General features: G+C 48.1%; 1 protein-coding gene across 2 annotated transcripts in view; it reads left to right on the top strand.

The window, feature by feature from the left end:
* LOC147724402 (regulator of microtubule dynamics protein 1-like) overlaps positions 1 to 22,634 on the top strand; it is a 363,899-nt gene that overhangs the window by 303,127 nt on the left and 38,138 nt on the right. For both annotated transcript variants that reach the window (XM_086965961.1, XM_086965963.1), the window contains exon 8: positions 14,441 to 14,471. In XM_086965961.1, the coding sequence (XP_086822087.1) occupies positions 14,441 to 14,471 (31 nt within the window). The remainder of the gene's footprint in view (positions 1 to 14,440; positions 14,472 to 22,634) is intronic.

Genomic DNA, 22,634 nt, shown 5'->3' with positions numbered 1-22,634 from the left:
AGGGCGTAACCCCTTTCAGGAAGGTGACCTCTTCTTCGGGGACAGTGAGGTTAAGCACCCAAGATTTGGTATGGTTAATCTTGAGGCCTGACGCTTGTTCAAACAGTGAGAGGGCTCCGTGCACCGCCGGGAGGGAGTCCCTAGGGCGCGTAAGAGTAAGAATCAGGTCATCCGCAAACAGCGCTACTTTGTTGGTGCGCCCCCGTGGGGGATTCCATGGATGTCAGGGGTACGCCTAATCAGCTCCGCCAGCGGTTCCACCGCTAGGGCGAATAGGAGCGGCGAGAGCGGGCATCCCTGCCTCGTGCCCCTGTGAATCGAGAGCGGCGCTGTCAGTTGGCCGTTGACCCGAATTCTGGCTTGCGGTCCGAGATAGGGGGCCATGCACCTAGAGATCATGTTAGGGCCAAGACCTAGTTTCTGGAGGACCGCCCGCAAGAAGGTCCAGTCGACCCGGTCGAAGGCCTTTTCTGCGTCTAGCGAGAGGAGGCAAGCCGGTATATCCCAATGCCGTACCTTCCCCACTAGGTGTGCCAGTCTGCGAACGTTGTCGGCCCCCTGACGGTCCCGAATAAAGCCCACCTGGTCCGGGTCGACTAGCCCCGGCATGTACGGGTCCAGCCGTTTGGCCAGGATCTTGGTGTAGATCTTGAGATCAGTATTCAGGAGGGCTATGGGGCGATAAGAGGCACACAAGTCGGGGGCTTTCCCAGGTTTGGGGATCAGGGCGATCTCCGCCAGGCCTATATCGGGGGACGGGCCAGTGGTATCAGAGAAGGAGCCGTACAGCCGCAGTAGGTGCGGGCGGAGCTGGGTCAAGAATAGGCGATAGAAGGCCAACGGTAGGCCGTCTGGTCCCGGGGTTTTCCCAGTGGGGAGGTCCTTGACAGCCTCTGTTATTTCCTCCTCCTGCAGGGGACCCTCTAGCGTGGCTGCACATGCCGGGGACAGTGGAGACCCCTCGAAATCCACGAGAACGGCCTCCCGTGCTTCCGCGGAGGTGGGCTCCTCCGCATACAGGGAAGAGTAGTAGGCGACGAAGGCGTCCTGCTTGGCTTTCTCAGAGGTGGCGCAGGTGACATCTTGCTTCTTGACGTTGGCGATGTGGGCCCTGGCTGCACGCGCTCGCAGCCTGCCAGCCAGAAGGCGTCCAACTTTGTCCCCGCCCTCATAGTAGCGTTGTTTGAGCGCCAGCAGGGAGTGTTCTGCTTTGTTGGTGCGCAGAGTGCGGAGTTGCCCCCTGAGGTTGGCGAGTGTTCTCTTAGACGCCTGCGAAGGGGAGTCCTGGTCCTGAGCCTCCGCTAGTTTGATTTCACTAGCCAGGTCAGTTTCCACTTTGAACGCCTCCCTCCTCCGTGCCACCGCCAGGGAGGTAATGTGGCCCCGAATGGTGGCCTTGAAGGCATCCCAGACCGTATGGAAGGGCATGGCAGGGGTGTCGTTAATCGCGAAATACGAGTCTATGGCGTCGCGAATGCTGGCAACGTCCTCCGGGTCCCGAAGGACAGCCGGCGGGAGCACCCATCTGCGCTCACGAGTTGCACGGGCCAGGGGGTCCTGCAGCAAGAGTTCCACATGGGCGTGGTCCGACAGGGAAATGTCAGATATGGCGGCAGCTAAGGAATCTCGGGCCAGTTCAAGGGAGGTGAAGAGGTAGTCGATACAGGAGTATGTCCTATGGGAGTGTGAGTAGAAGGAGTAGTCCCGGGTCCCCGGGTTGTGGTAGCGCCACACATCCACGAGTCCCAAGTTTGTAAGCTGCGTTTTGAGGGTAGAGGACATTGCCCCCATGCCATTAAAGGAGGCTCCCTCTCGATCCAACTCAGGGTCCCACACTAAATTGAAGTCTCCGCCCAGAATCACGTTAGGGTCACCCGATGGGAACTGGTCCCGCAGGAGCGCCTGGAGGTATTTGTCCTGCGACTGGTTGGGCGCATATACACATCCCAGGGTGAGTTGCGCACGCCCCAGCTGCACCGTGGCTCGGAGGAAACGCCCGTCAGCACTCTTGAAGGGTTTCGTGGGTCCCCGTCTGAAGCCAGCCCTGCAGAGGATTGCCACCCCCGCCGTCTTGGTGTCAGAGGAAGCCCAGAACTGCGTGGGGTATCTAGGGTGCGCCATACGCCTGGTGTCTCCCTTCAGAAGGTGCGTCTCCTGGAGGAGGATAATGTCAGGGGAGTGATGCAAGAGATAGCGCCAAATCTGGTGTCGCTTGTTGGGGGAGTTGAGCCCTTTGACATTAAGTGATAGGACCTTCAGGGGCGCAGGGATGTTCGCAGTCATCGCACTATGGGGGGACGGCGCCGCGCAAGAACCAATGAAACAATCCCCCCCGCAAGCAGAGCAGCGGCTGTCTCACCTCGCCTCCAGCATATCAACCCCCGCAGGTCCCACCGTACCACCCCTCCGCAAGCGCGGGGGGGAGAACAGGAAGAGAAGGCAGCGTGACAGAAAAGTAGGAAGAAAAGAGAGAGAAGGAAGATAAAGGGTGTAGAGAAGAAGCACAACCAAAACAGGCCAACAGGGCCATTGTACATTGTCCCAGGTACCGGGCATCCTCTACCCGAGGGTTCGGATGAACACAGGAATGTCACTTCCTACGGGACAAAGGGAGGGAGCGAGGGTCCAAGTGGGTGAAATGAAGTCCGGTTGTCTCGTGGCCCGTCCACCCCGCTGTCACAAGGAAGTCCGGGGGTGCGTCGAGCCAGGGGATCCTCAGGTCCGGATCAATCGCCAAGAGGGCACCGAAACACGTCGTCATGGAGCAGGGCCCCATAGGGGTGAGACCCATTGTCTTTTCCTCTTGTCCCCCTCAGGGGGGGAAGAGCCATGGGGGCAGCCCTTCAGAAATGAGGGGGGTCGCAGCTCCAAGAATGGCGGGGTCGGGCCGCCAAGGCGTGGTAGGTCAGTTCCAAGCGGCCAGGTGATGAGGACATGCACAGGGCAGCTGGGGTCTCTTTAAACAAGTTCAGATGGTGTCTGGGGTTGAGGGGCGATTCCCTCCTTCAGTGCCGGAGGCAAGAAGCTGGGAGGCCTGTTCCTCACGGTCGCCCTCAAGAGAGCGAATGTGAGCGATAATGTCTTGCTTGGTCTGTGAGGCGGAGAGGCTGTCCACTGGGGGGGTCCGGCGGCGTTTGCGTACAGTGGACCAGTCTGAGCGCGGAGGGTCCCTCTCCGGGTGATGAGAGCGGGATGGGCTGTGATCAGGGGATCCCGGCATATCAAGCAATTGCGCCGCTTCTCGGTAGGAGCGGAGGGACCGTCTCTTACCTTCCCACCGAAAGATGAGGGCAAAGGGGTGACCCCACTGATACGAAACATTGAGGGCCCGGAGTCTCTCCGTGATCGGGCCGAAGACCTTCCTCCGGTGGAGCGTGGTGGGGGCCAAGTCTTGGAAGATCTGGATCTTGTGGCCTTCGTACCGCAGGTCTGGGTGGTCTCTAGCCGCCTTTAGTACGGCCTCCTTCTCCGTGAAGTAGTGGAGCCTGGTGACAATGTCGGGCAGGAGGCCCGCCTTGCTCCCCGCCCAAAAGACACGATGTGCGCGATCAAGGCGCGGTGGAGGGGCATCCTCCTCGCCCCGCACCGCCTGCAGGAGTAGAGCTACGTAGGCCATGGTATTAGTCCCCTCTTCTCCGAGTGGCACACCCCGTATGCTGAGGTTGTTGCGTCGTCCCCTGTTTTCCAGGTCCTCCTGCTTGATCTGGAGCTGGATATGTTGTTCTTCCAGGGTCGCCACCCTCTGCCAGATCTGCTCCAGGTCTTCGGTGCGGGAGTCAACCGTCTTCTCCAGGCCGTCGACCCGGTCGCCGAGGTCGGTGACCTCCTTGCGCAACTCTTTGACGCATGTGTGGACCTCCGTCCTGAGGGATCCGATTTCGGACTTCAAGTCCGTCATGAAGGAGGACATGAAGGCCTGGGTCACCGGGGGGGAGTCGGCAGGCTGTAGAGGTTCCCCCCTGTTGCTGATGGGCCTCCGGAAGATGGCGGCGAGCCCGCTTTGCCCCACATGGAAGCCACCGACGCACCTCTGGTCGCCGCCGGTGGGGGGTCTGGCTTGTTCCCCTTGCCACGCGTCATGGCCCACTCTGGGCGTCGGATGATGGCGGGAGGGGGGAAGGGGCAAGTTGTCGCGTGCAACTCCCGGTCCGCGGTAGAGGAGAGTCCGAGGGAGGTCCACAGGCGTCCCGGTGGGCCAGCAACCCAGGATCCACGATCAGGGGCTCCTGGCCTCGAGGCAGAGGATGGCAGGGTGTAGTAAGGTCTCCGCAATCCTGGAGCCGGGCTGGCCCGGTGTCAGCCTGTAAAGAGTGCCAGGGCAGCAGGGGGCCGGCGCGTAGGAGGGCTGCGTGGGCAAGGGAGATGGCCCAGCGGGTAGGCAAGGCTGCAAGGAGGCAGAGGGAGCGGAGGAGGTCTCTTGTCGGCAGACTCCCCACGGCGGCCAAAGTTCGGGTCCCACGGGCTGGGGGCCTCCAATGGATGTGGCGAAACTCGGCCCCCCGCCCCCGCGTGAATCAGGGCCTTCCCCGAGAGTGGAGTCTGGGCGGCCCCACCGCCCTCAGCCGAGGCTCGCTAGATCAGCAGGGTGGTCGGTAGCAGGGGGTCTTGTGGGTGTGCGGGCCGGCCACCCGCCTCCAGATGTAGCCCCACCAGCAGCCCCTCAAAAAGACAAGATGGCGGTCAGGGTTGAGGTAGGGCCCTCCCAGCGCCAGACCCCACCAAGGACAGCCAGGAGGGGGGGGCGGCGTGGAAGCTGCAGCTCACCGTGGTGGTCCCGCGGCGGGTGTTCGATCAGGAGCCGGGGCTCGTATGTGGAGAGTCTCCGGCGTGTAGTCCGGGTCCGGCCTCGCTTTCCCGCCCAAGCCGGGGTCTCCCGCAGTCGCGGTGCTCTGGCGGGCCTGACCCCTCCAGGAACAGCCAGGGGGAAGGGGCGACGCAGAGGCTGTGGCTCACCGTGCAGGTCCCTCGGCGGATGCGTGGTCCGGGGCCGGGGCTCGGATGGGGAGAGCCTCCGGCGTTCACTCGGGGCCCGGCCTCTCTTTCCCGCCCAAGCCGGGGCCTCGCGTAGTCTCCGCGCTCAGGCGGAGATGTATTTATGCAGCCGACCTGTGTAAAGCAGAAGAGCAAGAACTCCAACACTCCATGGTGAAATTCCCCTCAGACATTATTCATCTTTAAATATACCAGCTCTTCATTCCTAGCCCTCGAGTTCCAGTCACTCAATGCACTAGGCGAAGGCGGATATGATTTGTTTGGATCTACGTCACTGGGACAGTTGAAATCACTTCCTCATTGGACAGGGAGTTCTTAAGATCAATTGCTCATCATCCCCGTTCGGTAAAAACTCAACGCACATTCCACTGGGGTCATAACACAGACCAACAGAAATGGAATACCGTCTTGGTGCCGCCCCTCTACACCATCTGTGCTTCATTTCGGTTACCATTCATCAATTTCTCATGGATGCCTTGCCTAAGCCATATTAAATCACTCCACAGTGTAGGGGGAGAAGCCTGTGATATACTCCTTCCATCTTCAACTTTCTGCGATTTCTTGGTTTCTGTATTGCTGAGATGAGTCACTTGTACAAGGCAAGAGAAAGATGTTACCCAGTTGGTGACATTCACACAGATGGACAAGTGGGGGGTAAAGCTAGGTCGGCCTCACGACGGAATCACAAGCAGGCTATCTGTTTGTCGCCGGCTTTGAGGGTCGCATCTTCTATCCAGTACTATCCGGTGGCATCTTTTAACGCTTCCACTCCCAAGACCACCTCTGTTCGGTCGCCTTTATCTGTTTCCAGTTTACTGTTTCTCTGTCTATTTCTCCATATCAAGTGTGGGATCGGCGAGTTTCGTGTCCTGCATATGTCACCTCTGGACTCACATTTGTCTTGCTAGTTACAGGCCTAGTAAGCTACAGCGAGAAAAACGTCCTTCCCAATTTCCTAGCGTTTTTAGTTAAGTCAGAAACAGCAGCATATATTGGTGAAGTTTCTATTTGACTTCAGGGAATGCTCGAGGTTGTTCTTAGACAGCCAAGATGTAAAGTTGAAATGTAGAAACAATTACGCTGCTGAGCAACAGTGGGCCCCATCAGAAAGTCATTTGGTTTGTGATGTCCTTATTTCGAGAGTACAGTAGTTTCACAATGATCAGTCTTGGAAGCCTTCACTGGTTGTGGAGGAACCAGGGCCTTGAGAGTTCTCGCCGCTGAAAAGATATCGCTATGTGGGGCTACCACTTTGGGCAGCCATTCCTCTAGAAACAGTTCAGCACTAGTGCCTTAAGCTTTTTCTTAGCCAGCCACTCTGATTTTGTTCTGACGTGACTGGCCTTTGAAATCCTCAGCCCTGAATTATAAGAAACTGACCCTGTCCTTCTGTCCTGCTGATTGGTAGAGATGGCTAGCAACACCTGGTGCCCTCTCCGACAGGTTTACCACAGTTGCCCCTGTTTTGACTTTAGTGTGGCAGCTAAAAAATAAAAGGGTTGTAAGTATGTGCATTTAATTTTTACCAGGATAACTGAAAACAAGCACACATACATGTTCAAAACTTCTCCTTTGGCTAAAAAACTTGATGACAAAGACTTGCCTCCTCGCAGCTCGCACATTAAATTCGGACACTGATATAACTGCAGAACTTTAGTGTGTTCAGCCTGTAACAAGGCAACTTCAAATACTAAAGTGTCTTTTATGATGGGGACTTCTAATCACAGATGAAATAACGACACAGACCCTTAGATGCTGACTTAATTTCCTTTGTTCTGTGTCCGTCGCTTTGTTCTGACTTTTTTTGACAGTGTGCAGGGGGGACCCCGCCCCAAAAACAACAGGTTTTAAATTGAGCCACGTGCTGCAAGTAGATGTTTAAAGTATAGAAATAGTGTTGGGAGCAATGCTTGAATTCATCTCAACCACTGGTAATTACTCTGGCCGCATTCCGGTCCATCATTGTTTTGCCCACCAGACCACACTCCTTGACACTCAGCTTACCCGCTTTCAGCGCCAAGATGCTCCTTTCGAGTGAAAGCCAGCGCTTTACAAATGACTTCATTCATTCATTCTCCTAGAGCTGCCATTTTCAAAAATGGCAAAAGGGTTGCCCTGTGGAGTTATTTTCAGTATCTATAAGACTACAACACATCCGCCACTTTAAAAAATGTCCAGAAAAATTTGGCCCAGATGAGCAATGTCTACCCAAGCTAATTTACTTCTTTAATGTTATGTTATATGTTATGTTATATGTGGTTTTGTAGCGCGCTCCGATAGTCAAGACTGTCCTGGCGCGGGAGTGAAACTGAAACAGAGTGGGAAGTAGGTATGCTAATCATGAGTTTGAAAGAGGTGAGTTTTGAGCAGTTTTTTAAAATTGGTCAGATTGGGAGCGTGTCTAAGAGCGTCTGGCAGGGCGTTCCACATTTGAGCTCCCTTTACCATGAGGGATTGTCCGCCCAGGCGGACTCTTCTAAATCTGGGGATGATCACCTGCTTTTTGGAGGTGGAGCGCAGCTGACGGGATGGGAGGTAGGGTGTGAACCTTTTGGCTAGGTAAGAGGGGCATGGTCCATTGAGGGCTTTGTAAACGATGACCAAAGTTTTAAAACGCACTCGTTGAGCCACAGGGAGCCAGTGAAGATCCTTCAGCTGTTTGCGCATGCTGAGTCTCCTGGGGATGTTAAAAATGAGTCTCACCGTGGCGTTCTGGACAACCTGTAGCTTCTTGATCATATAGTCGGGAGCCCCTAAATAGAGGGCGTTTGAGTAGTCCAGCCGGGAGAGTACCAGAGCCCTGGCAACCGTTTCTTTCGCTGATTGAGGAAGGAGGGGAAAGAACTTGCGAAGAGTGGTCAGAGTTCCAAAGCATGTTCCAGCCAAGCGTGAAATCTGGTCACGGAAACATAAGTCGGCTCCAAACCAAATTCCCAGATTCTTGGCAGATTAATGGTATGAAAATCTCAGGACAACAGTTTTTTACGGAGGTATATCAAGGGGCAGGACTATACTGGGAGCATATGCCTGGTTAGCAAATGAGTCAGAAACCTCAGGTTTATCTTTAATAAGAATCTTTGCCAAAATCAGTTATGCTGGTTTACTATCCGCCTCTTTCACCATAGCCCGAGGAACTCGTCAGGGGTGCCCTCTGTCACCTCTTTTATTTGCATTATCAATAGAACCATTTCTGCATGCATTACAATTACAATCTGCCATTTCTCCTTTTAAGATTGGCCCTCATTTACTGAAGTTCACAGCATATGCTGATGATATCGCCATCTTCTCAACCGATATTGTTAAGGCGATGCAGGGCATTACAGTAGAAGCCAGTAGATTTGGGGACGTCTCTGGCCACAAATTAAATTTAAACAAAACACAAATAATTGCGAATTATAAACCAGGGGGCCTCGTTGGATTCTGTCCGTCAGCAATATATTGAGGGGTTAAGCTATCTGCAAATATTAAGGACTTAATTAAAATAAATTATGATGAGTTACTCAAAAACACTATAACCCTGTTAAAAAAGTGGCACGAACTCCCTTTAAATATTATTGGGAGAATTAATCTGATCCGTATGATAATCTTACCTAAATTTCTTTATTTTTTCCGCTCTATCCCCTTGGTATTATGCAACTCTTTTAAAAAAAAATTGGATGGGGTCTTTAGTAGTGTTATTTGGGGGTATCGCAAAGTTCGTAGATCTATTACTCTTTTAAAAGGGGCCTCTGATGCAGGAGGGCTGAACTTCCCGGATTTTAAGTTATATTTTTGGGCAACATTTATGGGGCGCTTACGACATTTAATTAATTCTGAGGATGTAGATAACCGACATTATTATCGTACATTTATGTTTAATTCTGATGTGAATATGTTTTTGTGGAGGATTAATGATCCCAATTACTACAAAAGGGTGCGTTTTAAGACAGCTAGAGACTTAGTTAAAATCTGGCGTAGTATTCAGGCTTTCTGTAAGATGACCTTTTTCTATCCCAAATTGACTTTATGGGTAAATCCTGGTTTACCGGGTATATTTAGTGATGGATCAACTAATATATGGTTGATGCATGGGATAAAAAGCCTTGGGGATCTGTATGGCGCACAAGGGTTCATGAGCTTTGAAACACTTAGGACACTCTATAATATGCCTGACTCTATGAGGTTCAAGTATTTGCAGATATATGATTTCTTTATTTGTAAGATGAAACTACAGAATATTACTGATTCTAGTATATGGCATTGCTTTTATTCGCAGAAACGCAAGTCATTAATCAGTGGTTGCCTTAAGTGTTTCAATACCTACAAGAACACAGACTGCAGTACTCTAGCAGAGAAGTGGAGTAGGATGCTAGGTAGTAATATTACTCCGGCTCTGATTAATCAACATGGCCTCTTCGTCAAGTTTAAGATTGCTGCAATTTAAAACAACTTGTATGCTCTATCACACCCCAGAAAGAATATCTAAATGGGCCTCTAACAGTATTTACAGTGAACGAACTAAATGCCCTAAATGTGCGTTAGCTGCAGCAGATCTGGTGCACATGCTATACACTTGTCCCAAGATATCAGAATTTTGGGCATCTTTTGAGAACATAATGTCATTGAAGCTAGGGGTCTTATTTTCTTTTGACTCTGCTCTAGTTTTATTAGATATTAATGGTAGGAGCACTCCACAAAGATCCCTAGTCACCATTTCTGTGTCGTGTGCCAAACTTATAATTGCTCGCGCCTGGATCTCCCCTAACTCCCCACATATTATGGAATGGTGGTCACTATTTAACGAAATTCATAGTATGGAATTAGCGTTGGCTAGGCTCAGGGGTACCAAATCTCTAGCCAAATTTGATAAGATTTGGGGGTCTTTCCTATTTTAGGTGAAAATTATGTTTCATTTAGTTAATTGTCTTTTTTATGTTGTCTACCAGCAACAACATATGTATTTAATTTACTTGGATATAATCAGAACTTGTCAAATGATTTAATGTCAATTCTGTATATGCTAAGACTATTCCTTTTTCTTTTCATTGTCTCTTTCCTCATGCTGCTTGCTTTGTTTTGTTTGTTTATTTTTGTTTCCTGTGTCGCTAATAAAAAAAGTTTAAAATAAAAAAAAAATCTTTGTCACTTTAAATAAGGTGCTCAAGCAGATAAATAATGTAGCTTCGAGATGTTATAGACATGCAAGAATCCTTGTAGATACATAATTTGTCAACTGCTAATTCCTGTACATTATGGTGCTTCTGTAATCTTTTCCATGTTGACAAAGCCTGCAAAACTGAAAAGTATGGGTAGATGACAAGCTAGGAAGCTAATGAGCCACTTCTTGCACGTGGTCCAGAATATCTGAAGTGAAACCTATTTATAATACTTGGGAGCCTGCATTCCATGTATAAATGTCAGTCTCCAATTTCCTTATTACAGTTGAAATCTGTGATTAGAAATGTTTTAGGTTGCCTGAGCCAGACCTTTTTTAACCAGTTCTGCCACTCATCACACCTCCAGAGCTGGAATACATATCCTTCTCAAGGAGAGTTAACACACCTAGCTCAGAGGACAGTGACCTGCCTCTGAGCCCAGAAAGGAACAATGAGAGTTAACTGCTGACTCCTTAGTATGGATAGTTATCTGCAAGTGGACAGGAACGGTTGGCAAAACAAAGTCTGAGACATCTCTTGTCGCCTGTAATAAAGAAACATCATAGCTGCTCTAGTAAATTATTAAATTGTGTTGTTGACATCAAAATCTCTTCTGCTAGAGCATTCAGCCAAGAGGATAGACAGGACATGGAGCATAACTAAAGCTGCAGTTTAAACTAAAAAAACAGACTTTTCTTTTGTCTGCTCTAAGTTTTTAATCGAACAGTGATCAGCAGAAAGGAGACAGTTACGGTAACATGTTTATTTTTTGCATGCTTTTGGCTAATATGGGAAAGCGAGAATCTCTATGCACAATTCTACACATTCCGAGCGAGAGCTTTTTTTTTTAAATCTGGCTTTCGACTTAAGCTGATTGTAATTTTCTTTTGCAACAAACATCTGTTTATGGCATGCTTAATTTTGCACTTCAAGATCTTCATGTCTGAAAACATCCCAACTCTTTTGTATGAAAAAGAGCAGCACCTAGGAATTTAAACAGTTTGTAGGAAAAGGGCTGGTGTGACCATGTATTATAAGGAATAAATAAACCCCACCATTCACTAAGGCTATTGCAAGTCACCTTGGTGTCCCATGATCTTATATAAAGGAACTTGACTTTCAGCCTCCTTCCTAGATGGTCACTGAACCCCCTCTGTGACTTGTAAGATCCCAATAAAGTACAGCAGGGGTACTTTATCCCAAACATTACACACTTAACAGCAGTGTATAGTTAAGTTGTCGATCTAAAGCTAGCAGTAGATTCTTGGTAGTGGATCGTCGACTATATGAAGCAATCTCTGACCTCCTGCTTATCAGGAAAATGTTAAACTCCCATTTCTAAGTGCATTGGAGTTAAATTGGGCTGCCATAGCAAGTGCTGGTCTAAGCACATGAAGATGACTTTACTTAGAACTGTAATACATAAACCCTTGGAGTTAAATGGGGCTTCCGTAGCAAGTGCTGGTCTAAGCACATGAAGATGACTTTACTTAGAACTGTAATACATAAACCCTTGGAGTTAAATGGGGCTTCCATAGCAAGTGCTGGTCTAAGCACATGAAGATGACTTTACTTAGAACTGTAATACATAAACCCTTGGAGTTAAATGGGGCTTCCATAGCAAGTGCTGGTTTAAGCACATGAAGATGGCTTTACTTAAAGCTGTAATACATAAACCCTTGGAGTTAAATGGGGCTCCCATAGCAAGTGCTGGTTTAAGCACATGAATATGACTTTTCTTAGAGTTGTAATACATAAACCACCAACGTAAATTCTGATATGGTTATTCTACAAGCACGTATTATATTTTGAAGCACATTTGTGTGTCACCTTGAGTACATTTTTGCACGTGTTTTCAGAAAACTACTTTCAAGACAAATGTCATTGGATTGACATTTTCAATATACTCTTGAGGGTACAATATTGACAGAGGTTGTTTTTAAACCTCTGTAAATGATTGTCTCACTAGATATACACGCATTCAAATTGTTCCATTGTCTGCAGAGCTAGTGTGATTATATTAAAATATGATAACTGTAGGAGAGTGTAGCAAATTCACTTTTTCTACAGGGTCACCGCAGATTTTTGACCATTTTCTGGACCCTAATATTGCTGACTTAAGGACTCTGTGCCCCTTACCATTGCTATACACTAGTAAAGTGCCAGCGCTTTCTGTCTAAAAAACATGGCCTGTACATTGGAAGTCCCTATTTTTAACTTTCCTATAAGACGCCTACGAATGGTGCCTAAAATGCTCCTATGACAGACAAAGCTCAATGTTGTTTGTGAGCTGTAGAGTGTATTTGCGACGGCCACATATAACAAAAATCAGTCTTTTCCAGGTTACATCAATGGTGCTCTAGCTGGACTGCAACTTAAATGCACTGCAATGACCTATGTCAGGTGAAAGTAACTTTGCCATGCAGGAGAAGTATATCTCTGTATATTCATAAATCACCCTTACTGTGCGCCTTGTAAGCCTACAGGTCAGAAGAACACTAATGTATAAAGATAAGGCACCCTACATCAGGCTTAGTGTGTCATCACAATTAAATTAAAGCTAAAAGCAATTTCACTGTTTAGCCTTGTAGACTGACTACTGGGTAAGTTTAGATGGGATTAAAAAATCAATTCCCTATCTCTGTTTAAGAAAAGGCAAGAAAATCTTTCGAAGTAATTTCCTGCTTGGTTTTTAAAATCTGATTTATTGGCGAAATCAGATGTTTGATACCTTAAGCAGAAAAGCAACTTTAGAAAAATGCACCTTAGGCTACCTGAGTCAGAACTGTTTTAAAATAAGTTCTGCCACTCATTACACTTCATGAGCAACTATTCTTAACTATGAGAGTTAACTAACCTGGTTCAGAGGATAGTGGCTTGCCACTGAGCCAAGAAAGGGCCAATGGGCGTTAACTGCTGAACCCTTAGCAGAGATTACTATCTGCAAGTGGACAGGAACAGTTGGCAGAACAAAGTCTCAAAGACTTCGAACTTCTAATGGCATTCTAGTACTGGAACTGCTCTTCAGGGGTTAGTAGTTGACCTCCTGTTTTCCTGCTTTAAAGAACCTTAAAGGTAGAAAACTGCTGATTCCAAGAGGGCCCAGTGGACCTATGAGCACTGGACCCTGTAGGAGACTTGCCTGGAGAGAAACCTGGTGCCTAGAAGCCTGCCTTGAGGAGCTGGGGCTGGAGGATTGACCAGGAGGAACTTTCCCAGGATGGTGCAAAAGTTGGGACTTTGTCATGTTTTCATGAGTTTTTGTTGCACTGTAAACTGGTTCAGCTGGACCTAACGGCAAAGATATGCGGCTTTGTGCTGCCTGGCCTGGCTACAGCTTACAGGTAAAAATTAGGACCAGTGCGAGGGGGCAAATCTTTCCGACCCACAAAGCGACCTTGCCAGCTACGAAATCCAGACTTTTCAAAGTAAGATTTTCGTGCCCAAACTAATTGTTTCAGAAACATATCCCTTTTGGGCCCCAATCTTGCACCTTGCCCCTCTGAAAGATTTCAACTAGTTCATAAGGTAAAATCTTTGACAGAGATTCCACTCATGGTGTATCTGACCTCCGCTCCTTCCTGGTTAGTTGGGAATTGAGCCTAGGTCCCATCTAACTGTCAACAGTGAGTCTTGATTACTGCTTTACTGTTTCTTGTTGAGTTTTGGCAAAAAGCTTCGAACATTAATATATCCAGTTCACCTTAACCTATTTTAATGATCTCAATGTTTATTTGCTCATTACATTTTACTCTAATTTGCTAAATTGAGTTCAAAATTGTATTGTGTTGCATTACTTACTCTTAAATTGTTGGTATCCCCCCCTGCTATGCCGTTTCCGAGCGTATTTTGGTTTTGCGGTGGTGGCATGGCGAGACTCCATTGTTCTCCTGCTAAGTAGCCAACATGTATCAGACATTGAGGGATACGGATATAGGAATAACATGGAGAGAAAAATGCACTTTAGAGAGGCCCAGAGGTCTGCAAAGCCATAGCAATCATATGTGCGTTGTAGAAATTTAAAGAGACGATTTTTGATATACGCTTTGGAGCAGCTTATTTAACAGTGATTTGCCAACTTAATATACTTTTATTGCTGTATGAGAGTTTCGTTTTTAAGCTTTTTTCCTGGTACCTGCCACTGTTTTGCAAAGAAAATATATATTTAAAATAAATAGTATACTGTCTATTGCCTTAATCGTGGAACATTTCATAAATATCTTGAATTGTGTTAAGCAATGGCAGGTAGGCTAGGCTAGGAGTCTAATACACGTTTGAAGACAGCTACTAACGGCCTATTTTGATCCTTGTAGGCGCTGAAACTCTTCGAGAGAGCAGAAGAAGGTACTGTATATTTTTCAGTCCGTTTAAACTTTGTTGCTGAGCTACTTAATCACGCATTCCGCTTATATGCATCTGCTATTAATACCGCACTAAGCACTTCCATTGGCTGTTTTTCCCCTTCAGTCCAATAGTGGTTAATTTCTGCACGAGGTCTTTCGGGTTTTCCAGTAGAGATCTTGAATTGCCAAATGCAATGCAAACTTAACTTCGACTCACTGTTCCATTCAGCATATCCCCAGACCCTAGTATTAAGGATCATCTTTTTTAGATATGCTTCATAGAGGTAGGAAGCACCAAACACTCTTTGATGAAAGACTGGCAATCTTAGGAACAGTGTTCAAAATGAAAGTATTAATGCCAGAGATTGATAAAAAGGTGAACATTTTGTGACCCATTTTTGTTACTTTTGGGTTTTTAATACTCTTTTGGACTGAAAAGTGAGTTTGCAAATACTGCAATCTGGTAACCACAATAACTACCTTCCCTCTTCAAAAAATCATATATCCATGCAGCCACTACATGTTCTTCCTCATGCTACTGACACATTACAATACCTCGATTCGAGCCCCTCCACCCCACTACTAGTTTATCATAAGCTACAAACTGTACCAAAGCACCAACATGTCTGTTTAATTATAGCCCTGAAGATCTTACCCTGGATTTAATGATGTTTGCACATTGTGGAGGCCATAAGAATGAAAATAGCCCTGTTTAAAACAGTCACAGAACATAATTTGTTGCTCTCGAAGCTAAATGAAACCAGAATAGAACATACAAACCTGGCCTGCAACAACACATAGGCTAAAAAAAGACAATGTCCATAGACAAGAAATACTCAAATCTAACCAAAACCACCTCCAAATTAATGGAGACGTCCTAATAAATTGCCCACCTAGACATGCCTCTGCTGGGTAGTTTGTGGCAGCTAAAAATAAAAGGGTTGTAAGGATGTGCATTTCCTTTGTACCACGATAATTGAAAACAAGCAGACATACATGTTCAAAACTTCTCCTTTGGCTAAAAAACTTGATGACAAAGACCTGCCTCCTCGCAGCTCGCACATTAAACTTGGACACCGATATAACAGTATCTTGCCACAATCCTTTGTTGCCTTTTGCCCACTCAAAATTGGAAGTAAGCCTTGGTTAGAGACATTGGTACCTAGTGCATAGTTCCTAGTGATGCGCATTTCATAAAATATCTGCTTATGAAAAATGTGATAAAAGGAACTCAAAAACAGTTCGGTCTTCAACGAAACATATAATCCATGAAGCTGACCTGTTACTACTGGTTCAGGAGTATATCAATCCCCTCTTGGTGACGCCCCAAACTTGCCTGATGAAAGGAGTCTGGTACATAGGTGACAGGCTGATCAAGAGCATGCAGAGTTTTGAACAAACCGGACCTTTGAGAATGGAGCACTGCCTCAAGATCCACATACTGGCATCTTTAACTGCATGTCTGGCCTCCACAGCCTCCTTTTTGAATCCCTAAATACGTTTTGCAGAACATTTAGTGGCCTATTTCAATGTCGGTCGGAAAGCCTTCAACCACAGTTCGGAGGCTTTCTGACCGACATTTTAATGTAGGCGGGCGGAATTGAAACAGGCCGGTCATTCCGGCTGGCTTCCGGCATCGACCAGTCGGAACTGGCACGTAATCCATACACGACGGCGTTTCCGCCGTCGGGATTACAATTCTTGTTTTCCATGCTGGGCTTTCTGAAATGGAAAGCCTGTCGGAATGTGAGTTTGGGGTCCCCCAGCAGGGCCCCTTTTCCCTGCAGCCTCCAGTTGGAAGCCGAGGGGACACCTATGGTGCTCCCCTGTTAATCCCTGCACTGTGTGGCAGGCAGCCTGAGGTGCCTGCCACACGGTGCCGAGATGAATACAATCTTCCATTTCCTTATGGGAGCTTGTGCTACGACGGGTTAACGGCCGAAGCACAAGCTCCCATAGGGAAATGGAAGTATGGTGCAGTCGCATCATAACTATGCTGTCTGGACTGATTCCGCGATGATGTAGTTCAAAGACAATTTCGACCGACTTCAAAATCGACCCTTAAGTTCTGAAGCTTCACAAGCACCAGGCAGCCAAGGGTGAAAATACCAGATTGGAACTCATTGCCTCCTCTATTCAAAGAACTGTTTCTCAGCATAATCGGAAAAAAACTTAAGATTCCTCTTCAAGTGACACGTCACTGGAGGCAGTCAATCAGGATACTGTGCTGAAATTACAACCTCTTGCGATAATGCAGTGCAAGGCAGTGCATCTGCTATCCACTTTGTTGTTACTGTGCTTTCTCAGTTGTTAAGAAACTGTTTTTTTATTTTGAACCTCTGATATTTGGACTGCTCCTGTGAGTACAGAGCAGGGTGGTGATGGGTAGTCAGGAGAAGAGTCGATAAAGTGACCTCCCCTCTAACCCGCTGTCGCCTCCCCAAATCTGTAGGCCAGCGTAATCAAGTGGCTGGAACCTCGGGCTCCTCCCACCCATGTTCCAGCTGTAAAGAAAACACCAGACTACCCCCCTTTTCAAAAGACAAGGGGCCAAAGAAAACCTTCCCCGCCAAACATCCACAACAATCAGAGGCAGAGAAAGAACCCCCCTCACACCCCTCCCCTTAGAGGAGTAGATGGTCGAGGAAAGGCAGAGGGAGAGGGGGTTACGGGCAGGGAAAACAGAAGGCTATTGGTGAAGCAAAACATCCTAGCTGTGTTGGAGCACACATGCCGAAGCAGGGTCTGCACCGCAGAGAGGGAGAGGTGGCGCCTTTGCGCGCCTTTTCTACCTTGTTACTTGAATGGAGACATGGGGACTGCTAGAAGGAGCGAGGCTATAAAGGCCGATGCATTCAATACGAGGCCCTCTTGGCCCGGGAAGTAATCCGGGACAGAGGGACGGGCAGCGACTGTCGAGAAAGAAAAGGGCACGGCAGTGGGTCTGAAGTCAATTAAGACACGAGACGGTGGCACGGAAAGAAAGGTCCCGGAGGGTCCCCCGGGGAGTTAACATGTGAGAGGCACACTTGGCTGGCCTTTCTTCATAGGACCCTTTCACCAGGCACACAATGAAGAAGAAGAGATGTCAGCCGTCCCGCGACAGGCCCAAGCACCCTGCAGCCATGAGCACATGTCCCATTCAGGCTTAAGAAGCCACAGAAGGCTTATCAAGCGCCACCATGTCTCTCCGAGGCGAAGCAAGAATGCCTCGGAGAAACGCAGCGTCATTTACGGATTCGGGGGCATGTTTTCTTTCTCTCCTCTTCCTGTTGGCTGGAATGTAAAATTCCAGCCAATGGGAAGAGGAGAGAAAGAAAGTAAAAAACACCCCCCCTGAATCCGAAAATGACGGGGCTTAAACGGACAGACGCCCCTCTCCTCCAATGGCTGGCCTCCGCTGGAGGAAGCCAGCCAATGGAGAAGAGGGGCAAGTTCAAGCCCCACTAGGAGAAACATAAATTCTCGGAGCGAGACTGCGCAAGCGCAGCCTTTTACTAGCCGAGACCTAAACATGGGATCCAGTGGATACCTTGGATGCAATTCGATGACCTGGACTATGCAGACAACCTGGCCCTACTCTTCCATACCCATCTACTGATGCAAGAGAAGAACCACAATGTGGCAGCCACATCAGCACAACCTGGCCTGAGCATCCTTAGGGGTAAAATCAACGTTCTGAAGGCTAAGACAGCCAGAACAACTGCAGTCACCCTGGCAGTTGATGACCTGGAAGAGGTTGAGGTCTTCACCTACCTTGATAGTATCATAAACAATCAGCATGGCGCAAATGTCGATGTCAAATCAACAATTTGCAAAGCAAGGGCTGCCTTCATTCAGCTAAAGAAGATCTGGAGCTGCAAGGACCTAAAGCTACAAACCGACTTCAGGCTTTTTAACACCAACATAAAATCAGTCCTTCTGTATGGAGCAGAAACCTGGAAGACAACAATGACCACCACCAAGAAAGTTCAGACCTTCATCAACACCTGCCTGAGTAAAATCCTCCAAATCCGCTGGCCAAACACCATCTGCAAAATGATCTATCGCAGCAGACTTTCCAACTCCGTGCTCACGAAGAAATCCTGAAAAGACGCTTGGGCTGGATAGGTAACATCCTCTGCAGTCCCTCATCAGACACCACCAGGCAAGCCCTAACCTGGAACCCTCCTGAGAAAAGGAAAAGAGGAACGCCAAGAAACACCTGGTGCTGAAGCCATGAGGCTGACTTCAAGCCATCTGGTGCTGAAGCCGTGAGGCTGACTTCAAGCTGATGAGTTACATCCGGAGTCAGATTGAAAGAAAAGCCCAGGACAGAGATGGCTGGAGCGTACTGGTTAATGACCGTTACCCCAGGAGGTGAAGTAGGCATAAGTAAGTAAGTATAATTATTTGTGGTGTTTTCCATGTCTTAGAGGGAGAATCAGGTCCCAGTGACCTCGCTACACCGAGAAGAACTTGGAGAGCCCCCTCAGTTTGAGATGTTTCATGATTAAGTTTTCCACAACTGTGTCAACGCTAGGAACCTGCACTCTCTCTTGCACCCCCACAATACGTAGATTGTTACAACAGACTCACCCTTCCGTATCCTTTATCTGGGCTTGTAGTATGGTGGTGTCTTTCCTAAGCATAGAAATTGCCGATTTGAGTGTGAAAACATCATTCTTCAAAGTGGCTATGGTTGTTTCCGCTGACCGCACTCTATCACTGACCTATCTTAGACCTTTGCGCATGAGGGCCATATCCACAAGACTCCATCAGCCTTCCATTCCGAGTAACTTTTAGTATAGCGAACCACTTGCAGCAGATCTATTAGTGTATGTTTCCCACTCTATCCTCGAGTCTACAGAGGGTTAAGCATCAGAGGGTCCTATCCACCTGCATTGTCCCTCGCTGAAGTCTTGATGAAGGCATAGTTATCCAGTTTATTTTGTTGGATTCTCTTTGGTGCTTTGTCTTTACCCATGGTGGGCTAATTAGGGTGAAGCACCCCACCAGAACCAATCAAAATGCTGTGACAAGCCTCAGGCCTCTCTCACCGGAGCGCAGTATTCTGCCGGGGCAGTGCCCATAATTATGTCTCTAATTACAGCCACTGGGATTGGGGCATTATGCGCCTCTATGGAGGGCACCTTGGTGTGGTATGGCGCTAGAATGAAAAGGCCCCGAAGACTCCCATTTCCTTGTTGAGGGGGATCACGGCTCCCGTGTCACACAGAGTCCTAAGGGCTGGGCCATTTGGACACCCCTCCCCCTAACTGTATTCCAAGTGCCCTGGCGCCATAAGTCCCGGTTTCGGCTCTTCTTTCCAGCCACAGCTCCATATGGCAAGGCTACAGTAGGCATGTCTGGGCATTTTGTGCCCTGTTCACACCAAGTGAACATGAAGAACTTGTGCAGGTTCCAGCGCGCAACGGAGTAGATTGCAGCCCCGCTCCACCTCTGTCATTTTTGCCACCCAGCGCCTCAGAGCGTGGCCAAGTTCCAGGAGCAACCTCCCTCGCGCTGTAAACGCTGGAATGGCCCACTCCTGTCTTGAGTGGTTGACACTACTTAGAGGCCTGTCTGATGGGAGTTAAGGGTCTCACCGCACTTGCAGGGCCCAGGCGCACCTCCGGCTGGTTCTGGTGGTGTTGGTGTATTGATATTCGGGAAGGATGAAAGGGGATATAACCAAGTTAGTGCAGGAGCTGCACTAAAACACTGCCATCTTGTTTAGGGTAAGACAACACTCACAGGATCTCCATACCATTAGATCTTCTCCTATACTCGATGGCTGTTCATATGTAAAATCCCTACACCTGTGAAAATGGACCGGGACAGCCATCCTCTGGATTGGAAGTTGGGGTGTAAGAGAGGTAAGTTCTCCTCCCTGGCTCCACCAGCCCAGCTTTCCAGAATATATGAGTTAATGTAGAACTGTACCATCTTAATGAAAAGAGAAAAGCTGCGCATGGCCAAGGCAGACAAAATTGGCTCCGGAGAGCATCTCATTGATAGTGTTCACTTGATCACCTGCATATCTTTTACGACCGAACAAGGGTACTTTTGGTGACCATTGTAGTGTATCAGATCTCAACTTCGTCACTCTTGGTTGTTTTTCTGGACAAATTTCCTACACTGTGTTCTTGGCTTCTCCCATTTATTTTGATGGCTCTCCTCAGTGACATTTTTTTCTGGCTGACTGCTTGCAGAGTTGCACTTGCTTGTTGAGTTCGACTTTAGTTGGACACGCAGCAGGAGTGCTGTTTCCTCCTTAGCCAAGTTTGTTTTCGTGTTTCGTCCAAAGCAATTGTATATTGTCTGCCCTCCTCTTGTCAGTTATGAAACTACTATGCTGACATCTGTAAAGTTCATAGTGTTCTGCAATAGATAGCACTCTAAACTTTGGAATGAGTTAGTGTCTCTTAATCATACATCCTTATGGAACTCCTCTGTCTCTTTTAAGCTTCAGTAGTTAGCCAATACATCTTGTGTCTGTTGTTGGGAATGATTACCAATCTTGTCCACTCTGAATAAGCGGACTGCTTTGTGAGCAACACCTAGGATAGCCGAGAAGAGACCAACCAGAAAGAGTTTGAGATCTGTGCTCTCCAGACCCTCCTGTAAGCATTTGACGCTGATGTGGCTCCACCGACAGAGATTTACCTTGTCCTCACATTTCAACATGGGGCATATACTTGGTCATCTAGGCAATCAAAAGTAGTTTTACATAAAGCATTTATCCCTTCTCAACTTTCAACCAATCCTGAAACATCAAGCATTCCATGACGAGTGAGTCAGTTGCAGATCTGTGGGTGAAGGGTTTGAAACACAAATCCTTCTTTTGAGCCTGAATGTTCTTTCCTATGTCTGTTTTTATTTCTTTGCTCAATTCTTATTTGACAGGCTGTAGAGTGTAGACCAGTTCCTCTTTGTGAGTGACATTGTGCCTATTCCATTAATAACAGGATACTTTTCTCTTCTTGGGTTGACTTCCCCATCAACATGAGATCAGGTTGGGATCCCTCAGATGTGTAGTAGGTGTTAACGTTATTAGGTCTCGGCATGCGAAAGACTGCGCACATGCGGTAAGGTAGAGTATTTTTCACTAGCAAGGTTAAGCGCCGCCCCTCTTTTCCATTGGCTGGCGTCACCGTTCATGCTAAACCGTGGCCAGCCATTGGAGAAGAGGTCCTAGTGACGTTCTTCTTTCTCTTCAAGCCTTGTCCTTTTCTGCCTGGGTTCCTTGAATTCCTCCCGTCGCAAAAGGATCCTTATCTTTGAGGCCATGTGCTTCAAACACATGGCCCCATAAAGATGAGAAAGCATTCACAACGGGAGGAAGTGAAAGCAGACCGTGCTACTACAGCAAAGCCCTGGCTCCCTGTGTGATTGTCACATATTGACAAATGTTGTACATCACTTGTAATGATCCCCCTCCCTGTTTTCCCTTTTGTTTCATGTAAAGTGTACCGTGATTGGCAGGGAAGTGCCCATCATGAGACGGAGTTTGTGCATGTCCCCGGAGGAGGGGAGTGGGGTGGATGGCGGGGCCGCCCATAGCGTCCTCTCTCCGTCACCGTCTTTCTGTCTTCCCTTGCATTCTTTCTGTTTTTGTTGTCCTCTCGCCCTGTCACCCCCTCTTTAATTTTCTTGTCAGCCCGAGGATACAGGCGTTTATGCCTGTGCCAATGAGTATACGACGGAATAGCTCCTTGAAGGGCAAAGCGAGCTCCGCCCAAGGGAATTAGTAAGCACTAAAAAGTGAATAATTAGACGGTGCATTTAGGTGCGATTATTGGGAATGGGAGGGAGGTGGGGAGAGATCGTCGCCCTGGTGTCTCCAGGCATGCCGCAACCTCTTTCCCCATCCTCCAGGGTTGTCTGCGTTGGTGGGTCCCTGTAAATGCCCCTTCTCGCTTTTTGCCACGTTAAAATGGCTTATTTAGGGTAAGCCACTCTTTTTTTGTGGCACTGATGGCTTGATGTAACAGCTCGATCGCTATCCCGCCCGCCGCCTTCTCCCGCCTCCTTCCGCCTCCTTCTTTCACCCCTCCTCTTTCATGTCAGCTCCAAGCATGCTCTGTGAATGAACTGAGCAGCTGACGAGGGTGAGCGCTGGCACGGTGCCAGAAGCTCCGAGTGGCTGTGTGTGGAGGAACGACACAGGGAGCACAAAGAC

Source organism: Lissotriton vulgaris, chromosome 4_1 (assembly GCF_964263255.1).
Source record: "Lissotriton vulgaris chromosome 4_1, aLisVul1.2, whole genome shotgun sequence".
Classification (NCBI taxonomy): Eukaryota; Metazoa; Chordata; class Amphibia; order Caudata; family Salamandridae; genus Lissotriton; species Lissotriton vulgaris.
Note: the sequence above shows the minus strand (reverse complement) of the source record. Positions and strands in the feature narration are given on the sequence as shown.